This window comes from Clavelina lepadiformis, chromosome 1 (assembly GCF_947623445.1).
Source record: "Clavelina lepadiformis chromosome 1, kaClaLepa1.1, whole genome shotgun sequence".
Taxonomy (NCBI): Eukaryota; Metazoa; Chordata; class Ascidiacea; order Aplousobranchia; family Clavelinidae; genus Clavelina; species Clavelina lepadiformis.
This window is the reverse complement of record NC_135240.1, coordinates 12,299,038-12,321,387: the sequence shown is the minus strand read 5'-3', so window position 1 is coordinate 12,321,387 and position 22,350 is coordinate 12,299,038. Positions and strand designations below refer to the sequence as shown.

Here is a 22,350-nt window from a genome sequence, read left to right as displayed (position 1 = left end):
ATCTGTGTTCTACGCCGCCCTGGGGCAAAATACAAAGATCAAGCGACAATTACAGATCACTCGTGACAGGAAAATTCTCCAAAACACCAAGTAATTATAGTGTAACTGTCTAAAACAGAATTAAACGTTAAACAATGGTTTTGCGCCGTTGTCTGTAAAAACACTGTTGTCTCTATAAATACAGCTTTTGGACTAAATTTCAATATCGTAGCCTAATGAACAACTAAAAACAACTTACCACATTATTTAAACCAACAGCAAATTATTTACGTTAGTTATTTACTAACGAGCTATAAATACTCTTTTACGATCTGTCCCATTCCAAGCCTGCAAGCTTGAACAAAAATGCCAACTTCGTATGAGCATTTCTTCCGCTCAATGGAACTAGATGTCGGAGTAGAGCAACCACTCCTGTCATCCAAATCTCGCGGAACGCTACCGCTCTGTAGGGGAAAGTGGTAACACTTCGGTTATTTTTTCAATTTTTGAACTCAAATGCTATAAAGTATAAACTGTAACTTATAAAAATTATTTTTTTTGTTCAAAATCAGAGAAATTTGTTTCTACAAAAAATTTTTAATTTCTGACAACAGAGATTATAGTAAACAGTTTGCAGTGCAACATATTACTTAGTAGGAGCGGTTGAAAGACCCAACTCTTTCGAAAGTATAGTGTGACTCTGGACAAAGTTTTGAGATGCTTCGGACGTCATACACAATGGACTGAACGGGCATTTATGATAACTTGGTAGGCCTACCAGAAACAAATTATGAAATATTGAGTAATATAAACTAAAGGTGGTTTTAATTAGATATTAGGCGTTATCTATATTTAATGCTATATGATAGCTTACTGTAAAAGCTTTGCTAGAATAGGTTTATCTCATTTTAATTCCATTAGCCTATACAAAAAAACACATATAGTGATATTGCAAAAGAAAACGCTGCTGTTATACTTAAATGCAAAAACATCAAACGAACAAAGATCTAGTTGCGTACTGCCAATGTAGCATGTCACAAAAGTCTTACAATTTCCGACATATCACATATCCCCAACCAAACTGTTTAACCTACTACAAGCTTGAATTTTCAAGAAATCAACTGATTTCTAAAGCCAGAGTAATAACAAAATTAAAAAATCCATTTACCTATACTCTCTATTCTACATAAAAAGTAGACCGTAATCTAATATTGCAATCAGTTTGTAAGCAAAATCTTACGCAATTTACAGAAAAAACTTTTTTTTTAGAAAACAATATTTTTCTTCTAGCTCTTCTTTTGAAACCCACTTCATCCTCTCAAGAGGGTCGTTGGAGGAGCAGCTGTTGGAGCTCCAGGAACAGTTCGCGATCTTTCGCCACGTCTGTCAGTTCGGCAAAAGGGATACCTAGTCGTGGACAGGCCAGGGATGTAATTGTACCATCTGGTTTTTGGTCGACCCGTTGGTCTTTTGCTGGTTGGTGTGGCGAGCAAAACGTAGCTTGCAAGTCTTTTCTGAGGTATTTTGGTGACATGACCAAATCATCGTAGTTGGGACCTCTCAATTCGAAAAAGTAGGTGCTCAAAATGTAGAGATTTACGGATTTCTGTGCTACGCATTTGATCTAGTAGCGTTACATAATAAACCTTTCTTAAAAATCCCATTTCTGCAGCAATTAAGCACCGGTGAACGCAATCTTTCAGTCATCATACAAGATTCATGAAGGAAAACTGACTTAAAAATTGAAAACTTTGCGGTCCTAGAAAACTCTCGCTTCATGAAAATCGAACTTTGTAGCTCACGTATGCCTGCACTTGCTATACCAATTTGTGTGCCTAATTCAATGTTTTGTGTTCCATCACTCGTGAGTTGCACTCCCAGATACTTGAACTTCTCTACCTGTTTCGATTTTCCCCCGCACACTTACAGTGAGCACTGATAACTGGGATCAGGGTTTCTAGAGAAGCGGACTACCTCAGTTTCTTTTATTCTATTTTCATCCCGGAGTTATTGCAAACAGTTGCAAAACAATCGAGTGCATATTGGAGGTCAGATTCGGAAGAAGCCAGAAGAACTAGGTCATCTGCAAACAGCAAATAACTGATCCTATTGCTTCCAACCATGACACACTCTTCAACAAGGCTGTGCCTGTCTATCCGGTTTCTGTAAATTGTGAAAAGGAAAGGTGACAGCACACAACCCTAGAAGAGTCTAACATCTACAGTAAACGGTTTTGACTTTACCCTGTTCAAACAAACATAAACTTTAGGGCAATTGTACATTGATTTAATGTAGGCATACCATATTTTTCTGATTGAAAACCGGGACGCTTCAGAACAACGAATCTTATCAGACAAATGTGGTTCATATTTTACTAGGAGTATGAAACTATTTTGGATTCCTATCGTCAGGGACAACTAAAGTAGTAAGACACAGAGAAAAACTAAAATAATGCATTTTACTAGGAAACAAAACAATGTTCAAGCATTTGTAAATTTACATAATCGTCCAATCATACTTTTCTGTAGACAATACTTTCTTCAAGAAGTCTTTATTCGACTTTATTTTCTCATAAAAATCACAGCAGGAAAAGTCAGTGTTAACTAGCGCATGCGCTAACAATCAACTCATTACTGGAGCAATTACCTGCTACAATGACCTAACAATTACTTTCACATTTAACACAACGAAACAAGAACACGCATCGAGCATTGCTCTTCAGCAAGTTGGCTAAACAGACCAATCACAGCATGCTAATATTCGTGTAGTGTAGGGCAATGGTGGCTGACTAAATGCCAAAGCGGGACTTTTTGGATGACTGACCGGGACGCCGGGACAAAGCCTTAAAAAACGGGACTGTCCCGGCTAAAACGGGACGTATGGTAAGCCTAATTTAATGGCTACTGCCTACTAGTAAACTACCATCAATACCGTATTCTTGCAGTACTCTCCAGAGCTTATCTCGAGTAACTCGGTTATACGTTTTTTCGTTCTAGATCTCCATTCAATTACAGCAGTGCGCTAAACAAACAGGAAATAGCACGCGAATGCTCTTGGCATAAAGACATCATGATATCTGTCATGCAATAATAAAAACGATGGAAACTTTTCTATCCAGGCTCTCCTGCTGTTCGAGCAGGTTAGGGACTTTCCCTCTGATGTACCCTGTGTATCAACAACTTCAAGGATGAAAAAAGTATTTCCTCACTGGTTTATAAGCAGGTATTGCATCTGCTGCATTGCTGACAATCAAGCTCGAAAGTTTAATCATATAGTGCACCAGGTGAGTTTAAGAAATATCTACGGGCACAAGATCAAGATGTAATGCGGCAAGCACAGAGCGGAAGGGTTAGATTTAGAGAATACCTTGCCAATGCCCATAGATAGAGGCCCTTCCGCAGGCCACGCGATGATTTCTTCCACTGGACAATTCCTTGATTTGGGTCAAAGAAGGCTATTTGTATAGTAGAGCTGTAGCGGTTGACGTTCATTCGCTCAAAAGCAAAATTCAGAACTTGAACACACTTTTCGCAAATGGCTTTGCAAGTTAACGTAGTTACCGACTGAGCCACGGAGCCGCCTACCTGGGCAAGTAACCGAAGATCTTTCTTAATACTTTCCCAAGTTATTCCTAATTGAATTTGCACTGCGGTGGTAAAATTAATAGCTTATACACTACTGCGGTAGGCTCCTTCACTTCGGAGAATACGTTGTGGTTAAACTGAATAGCCTACTGTATATAATTAAAAAATGACAACTGTACCTGAATTTAGCTTCACTGATAAATTATTATAAAATTTACTTCAGAGTTGGATTATTTTATTAATCTACAATTTTGTCTTATAAATTAAAAACGCTAGGTCTACTAATTGACAGCCAGTATACCCAGTAATGCAGATTAAAATGCACAACCATTGACAAAAACTTGAGTAGTGGTTAATATACGTATAATTATAATATGCAACCTATTACTCGGTATAAAAAATCTATTCTTTTAAAATTTGATCAAAGTTTTACGCAACCAGTCTGTTATATTTATGTTAGAATAAGCAATTTGAATTTCCGGTTTTACATTTTCCAGTTTTAAAATTTCCAGTAGGCTATAGTTAACTCTGTAGCTCAATAGTATTTTACAGGGCTGTATATATTTCTTGTAAGAATTTATCTGAGTTAGTACTTAGTAGTTTCCTGTTATAATGTCTATTCTGGTATATTCCGGTCTTTTTGCGTGTTTGTTTGGAATTATCCAGCTTGACAAATTCTTGGAAGTTATATAGTATTGCAGTTTTAATTTCGATATTTCCAGTAGGCTAATTCTTTACATTATTCTGTTTGGAAAATTTTAATTTGTTTCAATAGATGTAGTTTATGGCCTGCCAACTTTTTGCATGTCTCCATTGAAATGCATCAGTCACTAAAGTTACAATGCCGTGTTAACAACAAAAGATCTATTAGTAAATGAGAGCATCAGTAAGTAAGCTGCTGATTCTAATGAAGACAGAAAGTATAGCTTCCCGGTAACCTAAAGTAGGCCTAACCTGCTGCCTACAGTATAATAAGAAGTAGGTTATTGACGTTTGTTATAATCCCAAATACTTCAGTTAATATTTCTAAGAGGTTTATGGTTCTACGCTTAGTACCGTTACAAGAGGTCGCTCATTCCACTTTGCAATTTTTAATCTAATGTAAACTCTGGATATTATTCAAGCTGTGTTCAAGCCCCCGGGGCTTGCTCTTACATGGAAAACTAAACTATGCCAGGTAGCCTGTGGAGCATAGCTAAGACTTGTTGTAAGCTGTGATTGCACCCAACTTGGAATTCTGTACGCCTCCTGCGGTGTACTAAGCTAATGACGGACTTGTTCACTTCACTGCTATACTTTCAATCAATTAATCATTATATTTTTCGTCAAAGTCGCGGTGGGAACGAAAAAATCAAGCAAGTTGTTATTAGCATGTGCTTGAGAAAGGGAACTAGTGATAAAGCCGAAAAGGCTGGTTATTTTTCAGTTTCTAGTTGATCAAACTTAAATGGTATAACATAGTAACCTAAATCTACGTCCTAATCTAACTCCAATAAAATCTTAAATAGCTAAAATCAACATTTTGCATATCCATTCTTCTAATCTAACCACCTATCTTTAACAACAGGCTGCGTGACCTATACATACCGTGAAATAGTCACTTTAAAATAATTAAAACAACAATTGCTTTGATGCTTTTCCATAACTTATTACTATTACAGGTGTCGTACAAACTCTGCCCATTGGTTTTGTTATGTTTCACACCTACAACGACAAACCAATTCGACGGCAACTTTCAATGAGAATTTCTGCATTTTGAAAGCAAGTAAACAATGATAGCTGCATGTAATACGCAGTTAAGATAAATCGCCTTACTTCCAAGCATACCAGAAAAAAACCGCTCTTAGTTCTAGGGTGTGGAATTTTATTGCCCTGTCCGACTTCGAAAACGGGGCTAATTTCTTGATTTGTTTCATTATTGAGAAGTACTGAAAAAAAAAACAAATAATCGAAAAATGTCTCAGGGGGCTCCCTGACATTTTGCATATAAACTTATCAGGGGCCTAGTTTGTAAAGTTATAAAACTTTGGAAGGAACATACTTAGTGTGATACGCATTGGCAGTTGTAGAATACAGTTCCAATCGTGATAAACTATGATAATTGTTGAAAAGTGGGTGCCTTTTCTTTCCAACAACACCTTTTATACCCGACTTTTCCCAAACGTCTGGAATCCTTGCTCAAACATAGGTTAATAGAGAATCAGTGCACGCCCTTTTATTTCTATTTATGCGTGAAAAAGCAGTACAGAAATCGGTAACTGCCAAACGTAGCAAAATTTTTACCGTTGCATTTTGAATGGTACTTCAATAGGGAAGCAAGTGACGAAGCAAAAATAAATCAACATATTCAATGGCATTTTCAAATTACGACCTACTTTTGAGTATGAATTTAACTGGGTGGTCTACCATTCCAATCAGTTGACGATGCCCTATTATGATACCTCGAATTACGGAATTTAGCAAGCGATACAACAACTAGGATCGCGTTGAGGCAAATATTAAAAAGCGTAAATAAAATAGACTAAAAATAGGTCAAAATTTTGAACCTGAAGATTTGCAATTAGAAATAAAGACAAGTGCATTGATATTTTATGCCATAGAAAGATTCGACAGTCCGCATTAAGCCTCTTCTAAACTCTCAAATTAAAGTAAGTGCGCAAGACAAAGATTATCCGATATTTCTAGCAGTCATGTTGAATAATGGAGGCCACCCAGCACCATAGCTGAGATATACCGAAAGATTGAATATGCGTCACAGTAACTTCAGCTTATTGGTTTGGCAAAAGAGATTGCACGATAGAAATATGGAATGTGTGCACCTTACTGCAGTTCTCTGTCTTCCAGGTATCGGTATTCAAAAGTGAAACCTTCTTTTTTTCGCTGCCCCCACTTTTCATAATCAAAATAGATGTATGTTCCCTGTTCGTACTCGTCAGTTATGGTTTTCGGTTCTTCATGCCTCTGGAACCACATCATGTACTTCGTATGAAACCTCCAAGACTGCTTCTTGAGTGCCTTTGCTGCCATATATTGGGCTTTCGTTGCTTCCATGTAATAAAATATGAAAAACAAGGTTTCCGTCGACAAACGCAGATAAAACTCCAGAGAATCATGTTGGGGTAAAGAGGTTTGGTGGTAATAGGATGGGGTCGGGCAAGGGTTGCGAGGAAGATAATGGCGTAGCCTTTCAGAATCTGAAGGATGGGGCATGTGTCGCCAGCAGGCTTCAAGCATGGCTTGTTGATACATTTGCTCTTTATTCAATGACGTAGGGCCAAGTGGAGCAACACCAAGTAAAGGCTGAATCCTTGCTTCACCAACTCCGCTTGATATTTTTTGTGAAGATGTAGATTGCTGAGTGACAAGAGAAGCTAAATCGGGTCTTGTTTGGACTGTTACAGGATTTAATGACTCTGAAGAATTGTGAGAAAACACTACAGAGGTTTCGATTTGCTGCTCTAATCCAGCATTGACCACTACTTGCTCCGCCATGCTTTTCAAAGATGTTAAACTGTCAAGTAAAGGCATTTGACCGTTGTGTATTGTATGTGATAAGCTGTTACTGTCAAGAGCATTACTTGTAGAAGTGACAGCAACGGATGATGTTGGTGCTGACACTTCTGTTGTCGGGTCTGGCAATACTGCACTGACACTTGTGGTGGTGGTGGTAGTGGCAGTGGTAGAATTACCGTTGGCAGTGACGGATAATGATGCTACACTTGATACGATGCTGTTGATAGCATTCCGAACATCTGCATTGTTAAACTCTGCAGGCGATGAAACATGATTGCTTGTTAACCACGATAACGACGTATCGTTAACCCTAGAAGGTTGGCTGGTTTTTGATGGCGACGGAGATCTTACTGGCTCATCTGACTTCACGATTGTTGTGGAAGATGATGCATGATTTACAATAACCGACTGCATTCCACCTGCGGCTGCAGCATAGGGTTGGTTATGGACAGCATGCACACTCTTTGCACTTTGCTTATTTGATATCACTGGGTTTGGTGTAGGTGCGGGAAATGATAGAGACCTTGAAGTAGGCTGCCTTTGAGAATTGGTATTGGTTGGTTTTCGAGGTGAAATTATATCATCAGATTTATTTCGTTTTCTGGCTTCTTCTTCTTTTGCACTGGGCAAGAAAGAATGATTCATTGAATTGGGGGAAATTGAGTGCTCTCCAAGCTTCATGAAAGACTCATCGTCATCTTTTGAGCTGTTGTTGCTGAAGCTGCTGTTCAACTGCTTGTCCGATGGTGAAGCAGCAGAGGTGGCCATGCTACCAGTTAAGGATTCATCTAGACCCATATCCTCATACATGAACTCATTATCTTCATAATCTGGATCTTGGCAAGCTTCAAGATAGTATTCGATGTCATCTCGAATCACGTTAATTTTGTCAGGAAGAATCGATTGATTATGTAGCATCCTCATCAGTGTTTCAAGATTCTTGATGTGGCTTCGATGCTTCCCCAGGAGACTCTTGAGCTCATCGATTCTCTCCTGCTTGTCCCGATCCAACTTCTTCTTCCTTGAGTGGGAGTTTACTGATTCAATCTCACTTTCAAAACAATCAACTTGTCGATTAATTGCGTCTATTGTTACTTGAAGCCATTGCATTGTTTCATCTCGCTCTTTTTGAGCAGGATCAATCTTGGTTGCTAAACCCAACCCTTCCTTGGAATATGCCTTTGTTTTGGTCTCACGCTCAACAACTTTAAATCTTTCCATCTGAGTTTCAATCAGCTTACGATGTTCCAACAACGGCCTCTTGTCTTTTACTTCATTGGAAGCGGCCCACGTTTTGATCTGATCTCTTAACCTCTGTAACTTTTTGATCTCTTTTTTCAAATCACTTTCATATTTATCTTTTTGGTTGGTGTTGTTGGCATTATAAAGCTTTTGCCAAATATCTTCAAATGTGTCAACTCCTTCCAAAATCTTCTTGAAACACCGATCCATCTCACCTTGCAGCTTGCGTTTATCAGCCATTGTCGGTTATTCTAAACATAAAAGACATATTAAAATTCTGGAAAAATCTTACACCACAATAGGATGATTTGGTCCCAGAGCAGACCTATTAAACAAATTCTACCAGAGCATATTGCACAGTCTCATACAATAAAGTTCAGTGCTGCATGTTATATTTAACTTTGAGATATAAAGAGAAATTTGGAATTTAAACTGTTTATAAATATGGGAGTTTACACCAGTTAATAACTCCACAAAGATAGTCATATTTTCATGCTTGTTTGTATGTCTGTTAGTAACATTATTCAAAAATCTGCTATCTGATTTTGGTCAAATTTTTACAAATGGTGAAAATGCAGTTCCAAACCATATCCAGACGTGTGTGAAAAGCACAACTTGCACAAGTATTGCATGAAATTTGTAGAACTTTTTTATGATTACTCAAAGCAGATTTAGTAGATCCCAAAACAAATTTAACATGCGAAAATATAAAAAAATTTTTCTGTTTATTCAGTTCTTAAAAAAATACGGCTATAATTCTCATCAGTGTCTGTTCTAGTCATCAAACACACATTGAATATAAAACTTTGACCATCCTTTTTTCACAAAAATTAAGACACATAGCTTGTTTCTAGAAAAAAAAGAACATTGGTTTGCAAATAGGTTTTCGGATTACAGCATTGGGCTACTTTAGGCAATAATCCATCCGTTAAAATCGATTACTAACTGCTTAATCTGCTCATGCATAATTTTAAAAAGCAAAAAGATGAACGAACTAATTAAGCCACATCTTAATGTAATCAGGGTCATACTGGATCAAGATAATCAGAAACATATTGAGCTGCCTTTGCAGAGGTGTGCACTCTAGCAGTGATTTTCAAGTTATAAATAAATTTCAATTTGTAATTGGCTAGTGTATGAAAAAGAAGTACTTAACCGCACACTGTTTTTTTGTGTACCATAGCAGACAATACAATACAAATAAACCATTAAAGTTACCATAGTCCATATCACAATATTTTGTCTATCAAATAACCTCATGATTACTGATAATATCTATCTATAATAATAAACAAGAAATGTTCATCTGTTTGGACTCTTGCTACTGTTAATAAAAGCTGTCAAGTTATGGAAAGTATTAAATGTATTTCTCACAATATTCACACATTACACAACCAGAAAAATAAAATCACATGAAGGGGTAAAGGCTTAAAAACATTTACTACTACTGAACATTAATGTCATGAGATTCCAGTATGTTTCACATATTGGAAATAATTAAGTTTGGCTCCACCGAAAGATATTCTCATAATATTTCGCCTTATTGTTGGGAGCAGTCTTGGTGGAGCCAAAAGCAGGAAATTCCCTCTAAAAATTTGAGAATCTGTGACAAAAAAGGCCATTAAACATTTTCTCGGCCAAGGTTATCTGGTGTTAAATTGTGAACAATAGGGGTGCAATGACATCACAAACGAATTGGTGTCATCAAATTAATCTTGAAAAATCACATTTATTTACACTCGGTTACATTGAATAAGTTGTTTAAGTACTAAAGTAAAGCAACATAGAGTTATGTCGTTTGCAAATAATGAAAAATTAGCGTTTAAGGTATGGAAATGTGCTTTACTGTGCTTCTGTATGAAAAGTCATTGTCTAGCTATCTATAGATGAATAAATACAAAAGGACGAGCATATGATGCATTGCAGCACAATTGGTCTTTGCTGTTGGGCAAATTTTGTATCCATAACATAACCTGACTGACTTTGTAAATTTTTATATAGTGTCACTGTAACAGACAGTTTTCATCAGTTTTATTTACACTTCAGTTAGCCATCATATTGGAAGGCGGAGTAGCCTGTATTACTGACAAACCAGCTGAAACAATGTAGAAAGAATTCTATGGCATATTGAGCATAAGTCTTGTCATACATAATGGAAAAGTTTTTAGCAAGGGCAAGATAAAGAATCTGTTGAACTTCTTTAAGGTTGCGTCTTTGGGTATTTAAAAAGATTTGGTTTATGTGAAACTCCAAAACGAAATTTGCGCATCACACAAAAAGGTAATTGCCGACCCTTGATATACAAGTATTTTATTGCCACTGTCATATAATAATAAATGTAGCTGGTATGCATTTGAAACCGAAATGTAGGATTGACTCCATTCCTTTAATACGTAAAGAATTGGTTGAACCCTAAAATGAAAGCCAGGTCAGGGTGAAGCCAATCAGCATTACAGTACTAAGCAAAAAAACTAAGATTTTTCATTTTTCACTTACTTATAAAAGACGCCTCCTGTCACAAAATATATTTAGGTCTTGCTAACAGCCATTGGGTTATATATAAATAATCATATACTATGTCTTAAACAACCTTCTAAAGTGCTGGTGGAATGCCATGAGGAAACTTTGAGAAGCCTACACTGTACAAAAACAATGTGATACTTTCGTTACTGTAATTATGCCTTCACGGATATTATTCACTCAATACTGCATTTAGATCACAGTGCAACATATATTCGAAGTTTGCAAACTACAGTTCATGCACAGTTCCTGTTATGCTTGACAATGATACCATATTTAAAATGAGTTTATCAAAAGATTAACGGTACCATAAGATAATAAAAAGTTAACTCATATTATTCCATAAACTTAGAACCTGTGGTAATTTGTGAGATATCAATGTTAGTTAAGTGCCCAATGTGAAATTAACACAAATCTATATAATGAAAATAGTTGGTAAAAATCTATTTTACTGCAATAGCTACCAATGAAACTTTTTATAGATCAGGAAACACAAGTCTGGGAACGAAAGATATCAGCAACAATTATATAAGATGTAAGAGATTCTTATGACATTGCAGTCCTCAAGTCAGAAAGTTTGCCCAGCCCTGATATACAGTCGAATCCGCTTAATTCGGACACCGGATAAACCGGACAACCGCTTTATTCGGCCAAAATGCTCGGGAACGGAACAAAAGTAAAAAAAACTCCGGTTAATTCGAACAATTCTCCGCTTAATTCGGACACAGGTTGGCAATTCCTATCGTTAGGTTACGACATAATAAACAGCACTTTGTTCGTTTTAACACAAGATGCAATTGCATTATGAGTAATTATGGTGAAACAATGACGATCGATGCAGTAACAATCGACAATGAACTCATATAAGGCCGTGCCAATTTCATAGTCGCTTTTACTTCGGTACAATTGCGTCTATCTTGTAGAACAAAATCGTACAGCAAAGTTTAGCAGAAAAAGTGAAATTGCTCACTAAAGTAAACGTAGACGTTTTATGCCATCAGTGCCAATTACTGCAGTATAGCCCAGCTGCAGTTCATATATTACGCAACAGTACAGTATTTTAAATGCGTTGTCTGCCTTTACGCATGACTATGAAACGAACAATTGATTTTCCGCTTAATTCGGACAAAGCCGTTTCTCCGCTTAATTCGGCCAAAAGTGAGCGGAACCAAAGTGTCCGAATTAAGCGGAGTCGACTGTATACCGATACTTGAAAAAGATTAACCATTGAAAGAATTGTGAAGGTTGCAGATATAGCTGTGTAGTTAACTTAAATTTACTGTGAGCCACAAATTAAGTCAGCTTGTACCCACAAGCAAAATTGATAAGTGGAGTTTTAAAAGTTTATTTGAAGTCACCTCTGTGCTGAAGGCTTTCCCGTATTCACGATGACTTCAACAAATTTTTCTGTGCTAAAGTCTTGCAAAAATTTTAGTTGTGCAAGTGATAACATTTTCCCACTGTTAACTTAAACTCCACCAAAATTTGACAGAGTCACTTTTAAAACTACACTCTTCAATTAGTTAAAATTAAATATGTGATAATCAAGAAATAAAAGCAATCATTGTTAACTAATTATAATTTATAATCCCATCCAACAAGTAAATGACATATTACTTCTACTACAATTCCAGTGTTGATATTTTCATCTATTTGTCTTAGTTTCTTGAGGTATCATTGCAAGCAATATACAAATATGTACTGACTCAACCTTTTTAAAAAATTGCGCAATGTTGTAAAATTTTCAACATAAGTATGCAACTGCAACTTAAATTGCATCTTGTCTTTTAAATCAACTACATTAAAACGAATTAGCTTGTGCATAATTATGAACTCAGTTTTAACTGTTTTGATGATATGAAAGTACACCAATGAAGAAATATAATAGCTTTACTTGTTGGCTTTTTTATAGACGTTCAGATTTGTGACTTGCTCTTTTCAAGTCGCCAAACTTGGGCATTCAACTTTCTTTAGGAACAACCACTTTAACTAGCCTGGATGCCCGGAGATATTCACCTAAAAAATTTATAGGGTATTCACTGCATGTCACACTTCTTAGATTGTGAACAAACAACGTCCCTCTGTGACCCAACAACTAATGATCAGATGATCACAAACTATTTCAATTTCAAGTTTCATTTTCAGTTTCAACCAGAATCTGTTGTTAGAACTGGGCTTGTGTTGCAAAATCAAATTTTGCTATAAACTACGCAAATGTTAGCAAACACAATACAATGTCTTGGAAATCCCCAAATGGTCTGTGGCCCTGAAGTTAGACCACACTAACTTATAGTGTACATATTACTAATAACTTTTCACATTACTAACCATACATTTACCCAACTCACCTGCACGTTTGCTTGAGATACACACAAAAATATATTTGCATTTAAAGAACAAGTTAATCATCTAAGAATAGAAAACACATAGCTTAAATGTGAATAACAAGCAGCATATGAAGGTTTTAGAACAAACTCTATAAACTCATATAAAAAATAACAAAAAGAGTGTTTATACGGTTCTATTCAAAACATGGTTTAGTTAAATATTTGATAAATGCTGCCTGACAAGAAAAGGCAATTTCAATATCGTGAATATAAAATGGAAAGATACTAAGTTGCAACAGACAACTAATTACCCATAAAGAATGCCATGCAGTTAAACAGACAAATATCTCTTAAATGATTGTGTGACTGGTATATGTGCAAAAACTTACATGGTTTTCTTACAGTTAGCTTATTACCTACCTACCAATAACTTACATATTAATGCGGCATCGCCTCAATAAAGGCACATGCCTGGTCACTATATGCCATAACCTAACCATGATATTGGCCAACATCTCAAATTAAGCAATGTTTTAAACAGCTACCAACACATAGTGATAAGTTCTTTGAGCACAAACATCAACACATTAAAAAAAACACCCCACCAGCATGTCAATACGTATAATTAATGTGCTACATAACAATAGGCTAAAACAAATGAGTAGATGGTAACAGATGCAGAACTTCTACTGGTGAAGCTTTGCTAGTAGGCCTAGAATCACAAGTGAACGTACAGTAGATCAGTGAGTTATTTTTGTTTAATTGATATTTTTTGTAATCACTTCTAAGGCTTTTGCTAACGAGGGCAGGGGCACTTCAAACACCATATAATGCACGAAGACTTGGTATAGCAGAAACATCATATTTAAAACTGCATTGTTATTTCATTTGAATTCGGTGGCATAGCAGAAACAGCGCATACATTACTGGGACAACAGTCCAAAATCAAAATGGACAAACTGGTTAGGAAAAATTTTTCAGTTTAGAAGATTACCTGAAATCGATTACTTGCAACAACCAGTTGAGCACTGTACTTACTCGGCCTGATTTTAAGACGATTAACATTTTTGTCCTCAGAAGTTCAAAGATAAACTTTTCACTCCTAAAGTAAGTTTACATTAAAGGTCTTGCAAATGGAATGATTTATTATTTTAGTTGGTTAATTAAACGTTTGCTGTTTGGTGTGACACACTGGTTAGGAAGCAACTGAATTGCCATATGTATCAATCAACTGGTGGCTTTTACAGCAATTGACTTACGGTTTTGGCTACCACCAAACTTGCTACCAGCCTGCCACTTAATTATAACACATGCTTTTATACTAATGCCACTGCTTGCACATGCAGTTGTTAGTAACAGTTATTTAACTAATGGTAAAATATATGGTTATGCTCTTTAAATAACTTTCCCAGGTAAATTTTCTCGTAACTTATCATAAACAATCTTACAAAATGTATATGGAATCGATCAAATCAAGAAGACAATTGCATATGTTTAAAAGAAGCACACCCTTACATATCATTTTTGTTGAGTGTCGAGGCAGTTGTAATAATGGATTAGCGCTAAGACTTCAACAACAGGATATAAGGCACAATTAAGTGAGACAAAAGTTAAGTAGTTATAAGGTGAAACTGTATTGATTTATTTACTGTTTGCTTCCTAACACTGTAGTGTTGCAGAAGACTTTGATGAAGGCTAATAAGCTGTTTTAGGACAGATGTTTTGACCCTGGGAATCACTCTTCCCAATACCTTTTTCTTCGCCATTTAACAAATATTTGCTAAGTTATCAATAACTGTAACAAGGTCGGACATTTTATTTTTATACTTGTCTACTGCAGTTTAAGATCTTTATTATTATATTAAATAATGAGTAAAAATTGATTGCAAATAGATAAATGCTTGCCACAAAAAAAGTTTACATGAAATAAATTGCATGCATACTACAATGTTTGCAGTCTACTATCTATCTGTAGTTACGTAGAACCCCAAAACTTTGTGTTTAATAGTGAACATAGCATGTAGTGCAGAAGTGTACAAACAAGCTGCTTCTGTCTTTTCCTTTTGTATGGTTGTATACTTGGGCAACAGACTTAAAATGTGTCAAATATCATGTATCTATAACAAGGTGTATAAATACTTACATAGGTTAATAATCAGGTAATGTTTTCTTCCCGATTGTTTGCTTCCTAAAGATAAATCTATTGGCTAAGCCCATAACACCAAAATATGTCCCGTACCTACAATGAAAAAAATGCCACAATTTTCCTTTATGCTGACAAATTAAATTTCTGTTCCAGATTTTACGCCTGATACATCATAGTTATTGGTTAGAAACTTTTCAGCCCAACTGAAAAGGACATAACATGGCAATTTTTTAGCAGCTTGGCCCAAAGTTGGTTGTTTGTATGCCGATTTATATTAATCAAACAAAGAAGTGAGGCGGCATAATGTAGCCTACTTCATGACAAAATTTGTATCTTTTCACGCACGATTTATCTTAGAAAACTGTAGAAAAAAATCAAATTAAGGCTTCTGTGCATGCTACAATTGTGTCTTTACAAGTTCGATTTCTCGTCGAAAATGGCCATACTTTTTAGTGGGTTTAATAGACCTAGTTGTTTGCCATGGGTGGTAGCAGAAAGTATGGCACCTGTATGCGTGAAATTCATCAACATGCACGGTGAATATTTTATTCATCACAAATACTTAAACAAAAACTGGTGATTTGAAGGCAAATTTATAATTACAAAACTAATAAACAAAAACATGAGGCTTCAGTGCACACCATCACGCCAAAATTTGCGTCATAGCATACTGCTCTACTTTCCTCTAAGTCTTCAGAACAGAACAAAAAAATGCGAATCTTTGCACAAAATTTAAGTTTAAATGTATAGATTACATTTTTTTGATTAGTGACAGGTTTAATATTGACTAATTGTAAAATACTATATTGCCATAGCCTAGTCCAGATTGAAAAGTTTGCTGTTTTTGGGTGAGAAATCCCCCGCGCAATCAATAATGAAACACTAGTTATTAACTGCAATTAACTTTTATCTTCCCTGCACTTAACAAACTTTCCAACAAGTAAGTTTAACATAGTTTAAAAGTAGACTGGTTTTGCGAATTGATGGTGCAGCTAAAAAATCGGGTCTAGGTTCAAGTGATTAAATACATAATGCCTTTGTACACTAGACGCCAGCTTTCAAAAGTGTGACGTCATCTGGCTGTGCACTTGTATATACTAGACCCAAAAAAACGTGTATCTAGGCAGATTTCTGGTGTCTAGCATCTTTGAGGTATACTGTAGCGGCAGAATAGCACAAGGACTATATGCTAGCACCGACTATAGTATCAGCAGATCGGGATCTGCCGATCTTCTAAATCGGTTTCCAAGTCCAAGGTCGTTGCTTTCGAAATAAAACAGGTTAGGCCAGATACCAAGTAAAAGCCTACTCCTATTAAAAACTGGGATAACAATTAAATTCCGTAATAAAGTTTAGAAATTATTAGGCATACGCGGATACGACTATGTAAACGTATTTCTTTTGCAATTGCAAACAATGTAAAAAATAGTTTTTTTGAGAAAATGTTGTTCTGTGTGGTTGCGATACAGATTGTGTTAAAAAGTACCTACTACATAGAAATTACACAATTTTCACATGACTTTTCTTTGACCAGTGCTTTTCACCCTTCTTGTTAACAGTTTACACTTTTTAGCAGAAAGTCGAACCGCAGTGGAAAACGGTTTAACTCCGGTTCAGGTTTTGCAAATTTTCATTTTTCCAGTTCTAATCCGATTCAGGTTTACATGGGGTGCACACATAACTTTCGCTCCAGGTTTAGTTTCAGGAAGCTTGCTAATATACGGTTCGCTCTGGGTTCAAATGACATTATCCAGGTAATAATTTTCTTTATTTTTTTTTCTACACTGCCCAAGTAGCAATTCATTAAGCTCATGAAATTTCATCATGAATGGGTAAGGTAAAAGGTTTTCTATGTCTTCAAATAAGCAAAATAAACACTTTTTCTATAGTTATTGGATGAAATTATTGTACTGAAGTAGTGGTTACAATTTAGAAAGGCTCGACTCTGGTTTAGGTTTTTTTTCTTAGTCTTCAATGGTTCAGGTTCGGTTTCGGTTCTGACAAATTTAACATATTGGGTTCCGGTTCGGGTTTCAAAAAATATCAATTCAAACCGATTTAAAGGTTCAGTCTAGTAAGACACCCTGCTTTTTAGTGTCACGAAAATTTCATCCGCACTTGACACAGTCAGAGTTGTAAAACATTTGGCAGACTGGCGATTTCGTCATTCGTTCATTTTATCTTAGTAGGCCTACAGCTTATTGAAACAAAACAATTTATATAACAATCCTTATACGTATATGTTTCAGCATTTGTAATTCTAAATCGACCCGAACAGAACGAAATTACAACACACTTAACGTACAGTCTTGAAACATTACGTGACAGTTTTACTTTGCTTTACACACGTTACTTCAGAGTTAAACTACCAAAGGCCAAATGCGAACCGGATTCGATTTCCAGTTGCGCTACCATTGCAGTATCCTTGAGGAAGGTGTGAATGACGCTTACCTTTGTTCAGTTGTCTTGATGAACAGTTCCAAATTCGGGGAAAAAATTTTTAAAATATAATAAAAAATGTGTGTAGCTTATCTATCGGAACTCGCACAAAGACAAGATCGGTAGTCGAGGCTCAAGCGATGAGGAATCATTGCCGAGTTTAGGTTGTGGAAAGACTTCCTCAGTCTGAGAATAAAGTTTTTGACACCATACCAGTTTGTCGCCCAACGTTTTTATGCCATTCACGTTACCTACACTAGTTAAAGGCATCCTTTCCGATTTTATGGGTTTGTGCAATGCATAGCTCCGTATAGGCCTACAAGTGAATGAAGTTTTACATAGCCAATACAGTTAAAAATATTAACAAAAAACTTTTTTCCCATCTTATCCACCTCACAACAGTGCGAGTACGCAGATTCATAGCCTACAAGTCGCTTCAGGTCAAACGATCCCTTCCACAATTAACATCGGTCCTTAAGATTTTATTGGCGACGTTTGAAAATATCATCTTAAAGCAAATCGTTTCCAAGACGACACAAAGTTAATGGACAGATCGCGCAAAACGAAAAAATACTTCAACAAATTTTATTTCACTCATTAACCCTAGTTCGCTCACTCATAGTTTCCACTTCTTTGTTGATATTAGAAAAGGGCACATTCTTGTGGCCATAATAGCAACCGACTATTTTTCAACGAAATAAATATAAAACAACGTGATAAGCCATCGCCATGTTATGATGTGATATCAACATGCTCCCTTACTTTGTTGTTGTTTTTGTAAATCCGCCGTAAAGGCACGACTGCCTGAACGCCTGAATGGATGAGCTTCACATCAACTGCAAAATTTCTGTGTTGAAAAGGAACATCAAATTACTCAGGAACATCAAAATTACTCAACTACAGTAGTACTGAAATTTCATTCAAAACGTGTTTGACAGTTCAGAACCATTCCTTGCTGCAAGAGCAATCCATCAGTATTTTAATTTCATCGACGTCGTAATCATCCCAACCTTTGCATAATCAAACGAAAATTTGCCTTACACTTTCAGAAATAATCCAAAAATTACTTAATAAATTCACGGATCGAATTAATTAACCCTGGGACGGAATTTTCTCATGAAAAAAACATTATAAAATCCCAGGTTAATAAATTTTTATTCCGGTTTATAAATCCATTTTAAACATTATGTGAACTGCATTTATAAAAATGGACAGAGACTTAATATGAATGTTGAAACGTATCACCACTTTATAATATGATAAAGTTAGGCTAATGTTCAATTAAGAGTTACATGTTAGAAAAACATTTCTGTTACGAGACCTTAGGTTCGTAACACCAGGCTCATTTTCACTTTTACCATTAACCGAAGCACCCTTGACTGTGAAGAACTATAGCGCTGACACACTGATAACGTAAACCGATCAATTAATCCGCATTTATTCTTCAACTGCTAAAAATCGACTAAAATACATGCCTAGCGCTTATATCAACCAAAAGTGCAACACAAAGAGATAAAAACTGATAGGCTACAAAACACTTTAAAAGGTATTTAAATAAAAAATATTATAAAAAGTAAATTGTAGCTTGTACAATGCGTGCGATGTGATTGAATTGGTTGCTGTTGTTTGTTTGTTTGTTTGTTCTCCTGCATTTTTCATTAACCACCAAACATAAAATAGAGATACAGGATGGGTTTTACATCCGGTAACGCTTTGATGGAGGACTATTCAACCCAAACCACCTCAAAGCTAAAACATTTGTCCAGTACCACTCTGTGTTTGAACTACACGACGCAGCTGTGGTCTTTCATGACCCACAGTCTTTACATTCCGTGTTGTTGTCGTTTGAAAGCAAATACTCTCGATCTTGGATGCAAATGACGATATCAAAGTTGAAGGGCTACCATTCAAGGAGTTTTATTTCCTCTTCTGGCACCATTTATTCTGATGTAAAAAATCGCATTCGTCTTGCCGCAGCTGCATTCGGACGCCTCCAAAACCTTGTCTCTTCAAATCAACCACTTCGTCTCCCCACCCAAACTGACCTGTATAGATCCGTGTGTACATGTACCCTATCGTATGGCTGCGAAACCTGGACCACGTATCGCTAGGATATAAAGATGTTTGAGGCTGTAGAAAGATTGCCTTTTCTACAAAAAATTAATCAAATAAGTGGGACAAAGACGTTGTTTTTGCTTCGGCAAAACACCATGTAAGCAAATAAGCGTTTACCTTCACATATATGTAATGAAGTTGGTTATTCGTATAAATGTTTTGCATATGTTATTCACACATGTTCTGTAAATTTTTGGGGACCTGCATGTCAATTGTTTTAAATTATGACGCCGTAATTAGCAAAGTTTCTTTCAAAATTCCGCTGTGACAAAGGTAATTCTAGATTTGTGTGTTGAACTGAACAGACGCTGTTTCAAGTTCATTCTTGGTTTGTACGTTTCATTTTAAGGTGTGCCTCCCATGTGGATTGTCTACTACTGTATTCTTTACTACTGTGATAGTAAAGTACTATCTCTCGATAGTAAAGCAAGCAGATTTTGCAAAGCGGTATGGTCGTTAGTTGAAGGTAAAGTATATGAAGGTTGACGCTACAGAAAGAACACGTCACACCTACACCTTCATTTCGTTTAAAATGCACATAAGTACAAACTAAATCAATTCCAGCAAAAAATGTCAAAACATCATAACAGGTTGGTTGGGGCGAGAAGAAATGTTGCACGTGGTACCACAAAAATGTCTCGAATTGTCTCCCTCGACCAAGCGGCGGGGAACAAAAATAGAAAAGCTTTATAATAAATTGAAAGATTACAGTTGGGAAAGAAATATTGAATATACATGAAGATTTTCTATAAACGAATTCATGTCCGGCACAGATTATACCGTTATGATAATGAATTTTTTTGGTAAAATTTCAAAGAATCATTGGGAACATAGACACATAATTTCATATTGGAATACTTTTCAAGTTAATTTTCTTTTTCCTTAAAGCTTGGCTGCGACGAGAAAAAGTGCTGCAGGAAATTCCACAAAAAATTTTTCAATATGACGGGCTACGAATTTCAAACTGCGGCAGAAAATATAGTTTGAAAATGCATGAATTGCATGAAAATACATGAACAAAAACCCCAGCTTTCGCTGCAATCAACGATTTCATAATGTAAAAAATCTCGCGGACAAATATCACTTGAAACATAAAGAAAATAATAATGTAAAACTATAATGGTAAAACTAAACATTAATTTGTGAAGTAGTCACGGGTCAACAAAGCAAAACATATCAAAACAAAATCAACAAATGTTTTAAAATTTACTGGGCATCGTTCCCCACCGAAAGTTAAAATTTAACTTTATCATGTTAAACTTGAAATCATTTTCAATAGCTTTAAAATGGTCTACCACTGTAAAATTTACTAATCAGTGCCGGAAGACGCTATTGTAATTTGCAGCTATAGGATTTTTTTCGATCTTTCATCTCTATTTTGGACATGGTTGATGGTTCCCCACTGGAAGTCAAAATTCAGCTTAATGGTGCTCGCTCTTCAAAAAAAAAATAATGTCTGCTCGCTTGATTTTGTCAAGCCAGCAGACAGCGTCTTCCAGAAGGTGTCTGCTGTCTTTTGACTCAGTTGTTCAGGAGTTAAGCTATCGCCATGGGGCTCACAGGTGGGTCCAGCCTAGTATAGAAGTGCACGACGACAGGATGCCTTTGCATACTAGGTCCCAGCTACTAATACTGTGACGTCATCTTGTTGCACACTTGTATACTAGACCCATTTTCCGAATGGAAAGCAGCCTACGACAATTTCCAAAAGCAGATTTTGCATGCAAAAGATGCAATTTTTAGCGTGATGGCGTACACTAAAGCATCAATTTTGTCATTCCATGTCAAATCAACCAGCTACTTCACCCGAAGTCCCAGATTTTGCTAAATTTGAGCTTAAAAAGAAGAGAATTTAATTCTAAGAAAAAGCTTTTCAAGCGTTTCCGGAGTTACAGCATTTTAAAAAGAGCACTTTTTGTGCTTATTGAATCTGTCCAAGTCATTAAGTGACAGATTAAACATCTAATATACGCCACTGTAGTTCATATCAAAAACAGTAATATTTGCTATTGAGTGCTCCTATTGCATATGAGCTATTTCAAACTCTGCAGTTTGGTCGTTCATTAGTGTTGTCCCTTGGATTCTGGTTGGCCTCCCGCATACCTTATAATTACAATCCAAACTGTATTATGGTTCTTATTGAGGATATCACCTTCCCGTATGAAATTAATGATTTAACTGTATTTTATTTTTTAACATTATCTATCAACATGCACACATAAAATACAATAGTCTATGTGAATCTCGGCCACAAACAGCAGAAGTCAGGTTGGAAAGCATGGCACTTTTTATTGAGATCTCGGGGTTCAAGACGTCCATAATTGTGGCGACTAGGTGTAAAATAATGTATTAGGACAGTTTGCAATAAACACTAGACTGAACACAATGCCTGCGTGGGCCCTCTTTATTGCGATGAAAAAAGAGAAGCTTTCGGGTGCACCAAGCACATTCTTTAAAAACCTTGAAAGTACAGCTGTCATGCTTT

General features: G+C 36.2%; 1 protein-coding gene and 1 long non-coding RNA gene across 3 annotated transcripts; both read right to left on the bottom strand.

Moving 5' to 3' along the window:
• Positions 1-233: 233 nt before the first annotated feature.
• LOC143460679 (uncharacterized) lies at positions 234-822 on the bottom strand. The gene is made up of 2 exons (XR_013117928.1): positions 630-822; positions 234-443 (listed from the first exon to the last, which is right to left on the bottom strand). It is a non-coding gene; the product is annotated as an uncharacterized LOC143460679 (long non-coding RNA).
• Positions 823-5,763: 4,941 nt separating this feature from the next.
• LOC143450342 (CCR4-NOT transcription complex subunit 3-like) lies at positions 5,764-16,708 on the bottom strand. Of its 2 annotated transcripts, XM_076950862.1 has the most exons (3): positions 13,187-16,708; positions 12,733-12,854; positions 5,764-8,569 (listed from the first exon to the last, which is right to left on the bottom strand). In XM_076950862.1, the coding sequence occupies exon 3, from the start codon at positions 8,556-8,558 to the stop codon at positions 6,384-6,386; it is 2,175 nt and encodes a 724-aa protein (XP_076806977.1). In that variant the 5' UTR covers positions 8,559-8,569; positions 12,733-12,854; positions 13,187-16,708; the 3' UTR covers positions 5,764-6,383. The 2 variants fall into 2 exon arrangements, with proteins under 2 accessions (XP_076806977.1, XP_076806969.1); XM_076950854.1 differs by lacking the exon at positions 12,733-12,854.
• Positions 16,709-22,350: the final 5,642 nt, after the last annotated feature.

What these genes read in the sequence shown, in the direction of transcription:
- LOC143450342 (XM_076950862.1), bottom strand. Translation starts at nt 8,558, where the DNA reads ATGGCTGATAAACGCAAGCTGCAAGGTGAGATGGATCGGTGTTTCAAG.